The 7,727-nt window shown below is 37.6% G+C and overlaps 1 protein-coding gene across 1 annotated transcript in view; it reads right to left on the bottom strand.

Moving 5' to 3' along the window:
* The window catches only part of LOC110445369, a gene marked incomplete at its 5' end in the record, with an annotated part of 208,636 nt that overhangs the window by 147,539 nt on the left and 53,370 nt on the right, over positions 1–7,727 (bottom strand). The window contains 2 exons of the mRNA XM_021489943.1: positions 6,064–6,185; positions 7,201–7,402. Coding sequence (XP_021345618.1) covers positions 6,064–6,185; positions 7,201–7,402 — 324 coding nt within the window. The remainder of the gene's footprint in view (positions 1–6,063; positions 6,186–7,200; positions 7,403–7,727) is intronic.

The raw sequence follows: 7,727 nt of genomic DNA, 5'->3' as shown, positions 1-7,727 counted from the left end.
AGTAACTATATGTTATACATCGTCATAACCCATATTTACCTTGTGAGGACAGTAACTATATGTTATACATCGTCATAACCCATATTTACCTTGTGATGAGAGTAAATATACTTTATACAGCGTCATAACCCATATTTACCTTGTGATGAGAGTAATTATACTTTATACAGCGTCATACCTATAGTTACCTTGTGAGAATAGAACTATACATCATACCGCGTCATAATCCATAGATACCTTGTGAAGATAGAACTATACATTATGCAGCGTCATACCCCATAGTTACCTTTTGAGTACAGTAACTATACTTTATACCGCGTGATAACCCATAGTTACATTGTGAGAACAGTAAGCATACTTCATACAGCGTCATACCCAATAGTTACCTTGTGAGGACAGTAAACATACTTCATACAGCGTCATACCCAATAGTTACCTTGTGAGGACAGTAAACATACTTCATACAGCGTCATACCCAATAGTTACCTTGTGAGGACAGTAAACATACTTCATACAGCGTCATACCCAATAGTTACCTTGTGAGGACAGCAACTATACTTTATACAGTGTCATACACCATAGTAACCTTTCGAAGACAGTAACTATACTTTATAACGCGTAATAACCCATAGTTACCTTGTGAGGACAGTAAGCATATCCCATACAGCGTCATACCTCATAGTTACCTTGTGAGGACAGTAACTATATTTCACACAGCGTCATACCCCATAGTTACCTTGTGAGGACAGTAACTATACTTCACACAGCGTCATACCCCATAGTTACCTTGTGAGGACAGTAACTATACTTCACACAGCGTCATACCCCATAGTTACCTTGTGAGGACAGTAACTATACTTCACACAGCGTCATACCCCATAGTTACCTTGTGAGGACAGTAACAATACTTTATACCGCGTCATAACCCATAGTTACCCTGTGAGGAAAGAACTATAAATTATGCAGTGTCATACCCGATAGTTGCCTTGTTATGACGTATACTCCATAGTCACCATGTGTTAATAGTAATATACTTCATGCAGCATTGTATCAAACAGATACCATTGAAAGACCTTCATATGCTTTATACATAATTATATCCAACAGTTTCAGTGTGAGAACAGTAATGTACTCTATACAGCATTACACCCAATAGTTACCGTGTGAGAACAGTAATATACCTCATACAGCATTACACCCAATAGTTACCGAGTGAGAACAGTAATATACTCCATACAGCATTACACCCAACAGTTACAATGTAAGAATAGTAATACAAACATACAACATTACACCCAACAGTTACCGTGTGAGAATAGTAATATACTCCATACAGCATAACACCCAACAGTTACCGATTGAGAACAGTAATATACTCCATACAGCATTACACCCAACAGTTACCGTGAGAATAGTAATATACTCCATACAGCATTACACCCAACAGTTACCGAGTGAGAACAGTAATATACTCCATACAGCATTACACCCAACAGTTACCGAGTGAGAATAGTAATATACTCCATACAGCATTACACCCAACAGTTACCGAGTGAGAATAGTAATATACTCCATACAGCATTACACCCAACAGTTACCGAGTGAGAATAGTAATATACTCCATACAGCATTACACCCAACAGTTACCGAGTGAGAATAGTAATATACTCCATACAGCATTACACCCAACAGTTACCGAGTGAGAATAGTAATATACTCCATACAGCATTACACCCAACAGTTACCGAGTGAGAATAGTAATATACTCCATACAGCATTACACCCAACAGTTACCGAGTGAGAATAGTAATATACTCCATACAGCATTACACCCAACAGTTACCGAGTGAGAATAGTAATATACTCCATACAGCATTACACCCAACAGTTACCGAGTGAGAATAGTAATATACTCCATACAGCATTACACCCAACAGTTACCGAGTGAGAATAGTAATATACTCCATACAGCATTACACCCAACAGTTACCGAGTGAGAATAGTAATATACTCCATACAGCATTACACCCAACAGTTACCGAGTGAGAATAGTAATATACTCCATACAGCATTACACCCAACAGTTACCGAGTGAGAATAGTAATATACTCCATACAGCATTACACCCAACAGTTACCGAGTGAGAATAGTAATATACTCCATACAGCATTACACCCAACAGTTACCGAGTGAGAATAGTAATATACTCCATACAGCATTACACCCAACAGTTACCGAGTGAGAATAGTAATATACTCCATACAGCATTACACCCAACAGTTACCGAGTGAGAATAGTAATATACTCCATACAGCATTACACCCAACAGTTACCGAGTGAGAATAGTAATATACTCCATACAGCATTACACCCAACAGTTACCGAGTGAGAATAGTAATATACTCCATACAGCATTACACCCAACAGTTACCGAGTGAGAATAGTAATATACTCCATACAGCATTACACCCAACAGTTACCGAGTGAGAATAGTAATATACTCCATACAGCATTACACCCAACAGTTACCGAGTGAGAATAGTAATATACTCCATACAGCATTACACCCAACAGTTACCGAGTGAGAATAGTAATATACTCCATACAGCATTACACCCAACAGTTACCGAGTGAGAATAGTAATATACTCCATACAGCATTACACCCAACAGTTACCGAGTGAGAATAGTAATATACTCCATACAGCATTACACCCAACAGTTACCGAGTGAGAATAGTAATATACTCCATACAGCATTACACCCAACAGTTACCGAGTGAGAATAGTAATATACTCCATACAGCATTACACCCAACAGTTACCGAGTGAGAATAGTAATATACTCCATACAGCATTACACCCAACAGTTACCGAGTGAGAATAGTAATATACTCCATACAGCATTACACCCAACAGTTACCGAGTGAGAATAGTAATATACTCCATACAGCATTACACCCAACAGTTACCGAGTGAGAATAGTAATATACTCCATACAGCATTACACCCAACAGTTACCGAGTGAGAATAGTAATATACTCCATACAGCATTACACCCAACAGTTACCGAGTGAGAATAGTAATATACTCCATACAGCATTACACCCAACAGTTACCGAGTGAGAATAGTAATATACTCCATACAGCATTACACCCAACAGTTACCGAGTGAGAATAGTAATATACTCCATACAGCATTACACCCAACAGTTACCGAGTGAGAATAGTAATATACTCCATACAGCATTACACCCAACAGTTACCGAGTGAGAATAGTAATATACTCCATACAGCATTACACCCAACAGTTACCGAGTGAGAATAGTAATATACTCCATACAGCATTACACCCAACAGTTACCGAGTGAGAATAGTAATATACTCCATACAGCATTACACCCAACAGTTACCGAGTGAGAATAGTAATATACTCCATACAGCATTACACCCAACAGTTACCGAGTGAGAATAGTAATATACTCCATACAGCATTACACCCAACAGTTACCGAGTGAGAATAGTAATATACTCCATACAGCATTACACCCAACAGTTACCGAGTGAGAATAGTAATATACTCCATACAGCATTACACCCAACAGTTACCGAGTGAGAATAGTAATATACTCCATACAGCATTACACCCAACAGTTACCGAGTGAGAATAGTAATATACTCCATACAGCATTACACCCAACAGTTACCGAGTGAGAATAGTAATATACTCCATACAGCATTACACCCAACAGTTACCGAGTGAGAATAGTAATATACTCCATACAGCATTACACCCAACAGTTACCGAGTGAGAATAGTAATATACTCCATACAGCATTACACCCAACAGTTACCGAGTGAGAATAGTAATATACTCCATACAGCATTACACCCAACAGTTACCGAGTGAGAATAGTAATATACTCCATACAGCATTACACCCAACAGTTACCGAGTGAGAATAGTAATATACTCCATACAGCATTACACCCAACAGTTACCGAGTGAGAATAGTAATATACTCCATACAGCATTACACCCAACAGTTACCGAGTGAGAATAGTAATATACTACATACAGCATTACACCCAACAGTTACCGAGTGAGAACATTAATATACTCCATACAGCATTACACCCAATAGTTACCGAGTGAGAATAGTAATATACCCCACACAGCATTACACCCAACAGTTACCGTGTGAGAACAGTAATATACTCCATAGAGTGAGAACAGTAATATACTCCATACAGCATTACACCCAACAGTTAGCGAGTGAGAACAGTAATATACTCCATACAGCAGTACACCCAATAGTTACCGAGTGAGAACAGTAATATACTCCATACAGCAGTACACCCAACAGTTACCGAGTGAGAACAGTAATATACTCCATACAGCAGTAAACCCAATAGTTACCGAGTGAGAACAGTAATATACTCCACACAGCATTACATCCAATAGTTACAGTGTGAGAACAGTAATATACTCCATACAGCATTACACCCAATAGTTACAGTGTGAGAACAGTAATATACTCCATACACAATTACACCCAACAGTTACCGAGTGAGAACAGTAATATACTCCACTCGGTTACTGTTGGGTGTAATGCTGTATGGAGTATATAAATGTTCTAACTCGGTAACTATTGGGTGTATTGTAGTATGGAGTATATTACTATTCTCACACGGTAACTATTGGGTGTAATGCTGTATGGAGTATATTAATATACTCCATACAGCATTACACCCAACAGTTACTGAGTGAGAACATTAATATACTCCATACAGCATTACACCCAACAGTTACAATGTGAGAACAGTAATATACTCCACACGGCAATACACCCAATAGTTACCGAGTGAGAACATTAATATACTCCATACAGCATTACACCCAATAGTTACAGTGTGAGAACAGTAATATACTCCATACACAATTACACCCAACAGTTACCGAGTGAGAACAGTAATATACTCCATACAGCATTACATCAAATAGTTACAGTGTGAGAACAGTAATATACTACAAACAGCATTACACCCAACAGTTACAGTGTGAAAACAGTAATATACTCCACACAGCAATACATCCAATAGTTACCGTGTGAGAATAGTAATATACACCACACAGCATTACACCCAATAGTTACAGTGTGTGAACAGTAATATACTCCATACACAATTACACCCAACAGTTACCGAGTTAGAACAGTAATATACTCCATACAGCATTGCATCCAATAGTTACAGTGTGAGAACAGTAATCTACTTCAAACAGCATTACACCCAACAGTTACAGTGTGAAAACAGTAATATACTCCACACAGCAATACATCCAATAGTTACCGTGTGAGAATAGTAATATACACCACACAGCATTACACCCAATAGTTACCGTGTGAGAATAGTAATATACACCACACAGCATTACACCCAATAGTTACAGTGTGTGAACAGTAATATACTCCATACACAATTACACCCAACAGTTACCGAGTGAGAATAGTAATATACACAACACAGCATTACATCCAATAGTTACCGTGTGAGAACAGTAATATACTTCAAACAGCATTACACCCAACAGTTACAGTGTGAAAACAGTAATATACTCCACACAGCAATACATCCAATAGTTACCGTGTGAGAATAGTAATATACACCACACAGCATTACACCCAATAGTTACCGCGTGAGAATAGTAATATACCCCACACAGCATTACACCCAACAGTTACAGTGTGAAAACAGTAATATACTCCACACAGCAATACATCCAATAGTTACCGTGTGAGAATAGTAATATACACCACACAGCATTACACCCAATAGTTACAGTGTGTGAACAGTAATATACTCCATACACAATTACACCCAACAGTTACCGAGTGAGAATAGTAATATACCCCACACAGCATTACACCCAATAGTTACCGAGTGAGAATAGTAATATACCCCACACAGCATTACATCCAATAGTTACCGTGTGAGAATAGTAATATACTTCAAACATAGATATTTCCATCAGTGACTGAGTTTGGGTTGTAAACAATAACATACGTTGTATAGTGATATAGTCGATCTCGAATCCATCATCTTGTATAGACCCGTCTGACACAAAATGTAGCAACATTACATTCCTTGTTGATGAGATAGTGTCAGGAGGATCGGATCCCGTCAAACTGAGGAGAACATGAAAAACATATTCAGGCATTTATATTTATATCATTATTATACATTTATATATCATTACTATATACTTATATACTTATTTATAGGGTTGTTTTTATACATTGTTCACATGAATAACTTAGAGTGACATAATTGAACGTAATCTTATATATCCTTATTGTGTGTCAGACCAATCTGATGCAGCTGCTAGATGACTCGTGACAGTCTTAGTATTGAAAGCTGATCATACTGGGGAAGACAATGAATTCTTTCCCGAGGGTGGGTTATACATGTACCGAAGTCCTCTAAAACGGTAGTTGCTATTTCCTACTTAGCGTTCAGCATTTAGGATCAACATAACAACTAGTTAATCTGCTGTTAGTAAACTGTGTGAAGGGGTGGCATACTGGGCGGGGTGCTTTTGGCTTAGTATTGAGTAAAGCAGCAATGTAAAGTCAACATCAGATCTTCGATATCGCAAGGAGGCAAATACAACAAACAGCATCCTACTCACAAGCATATACACATGGAGACACGTTCTGAAATTACATGGTACATTGCAAACTCTTCAGATGTACCTTGAACATAACACATTTGTTTGACCTACCGTGAACATAAAACAATTGTTTGTATTAAAACTGTTATACGACAGTTTATGTCAACTTATATAAATCACTCTTGTTTGCCCGGATGTTAGCGAACCCCGGCAACCTTGATGACAGGTGAGTGTGTTATCCTCTACGCCACTCGACCACACAGTTTAGGATGACTTGTATATGCCACTCTCCATATGTCAATTGTACATTAACATGAAAACTTCGTAAATTATCACCGATCATGTCATAATCAATATACGATATGAATTAACAACATATATATGCAAGAGCTAAAACAGTCACGAGTTTGTTTTGTGTTGAACGACATTTGTATTGAAACATGGTTGGATTAAATAGATTAATTTTCTTTCATTTCACGTGGAATATCCGCGTTGTGAAAATAGTTTTTGATATTTGTTAGTGTACTTACCCTGCAATCAGAGGTGCAGAAACATCCGATCCGTCGTAAATATAAAGATTGTCATAATAGTCTTCAAGGTTAAACACCTTGAATAGTAAACTTATATAATATCTAGAATCTACTTCAATAATCCACTTTATGTCGTCGCCAGCAGAATACTGTTGTGGATAGTTGGGACTGAAAATGGTTCCTTGGAGGCCGCCTAAATTCCCTGAAACAAGTAGTCAAGCGCAAACTTAGACTGATGGCGTTACCTTGTTAGATACATTACGGAACAAACAAACTGATACACTGAAAGTTTAATCTCGCCAACCAAGAACAAACCGTTGGTTTGCATTTTATTTCCCTATCCCTTTTGGCTATACATCTTTATTATTTCGTAAGATGGGTTTACATCTTTTGACAATTAAAACGATCGATGAGTACTAACAGTATATGAAATGAACATTTTGTGGAGTAAAGTATTTTGGTTTCTTTATAAACCTATTCATTACTAGGTGATGCGTAGTTTCGTATTTTTCGTGATTATTTGACAT

Source organism: Mizuhopecten yessoensis, unplaced genomic scaffold, assembly GCF_002113885.1.
Source record: "Mizuhopecten yessoensis strain PY_sf001 unplaced genomic scaffold, ASM211388v2 scaffold2249, whole genome shotgun sequence".
NCBI classification, from domain to species: domain Eukaryota; kingdom Metazoa; phylum Mollusca; class Bivalvia; order Pectinida; family Pectinidae; genus Mizuhopecten; species Mizuhopecten yessoensis.
Note: the sequence above shows the minus strand (reverse complement) of the source record. Positions and strands in the feature narration are given on the sequence as shown.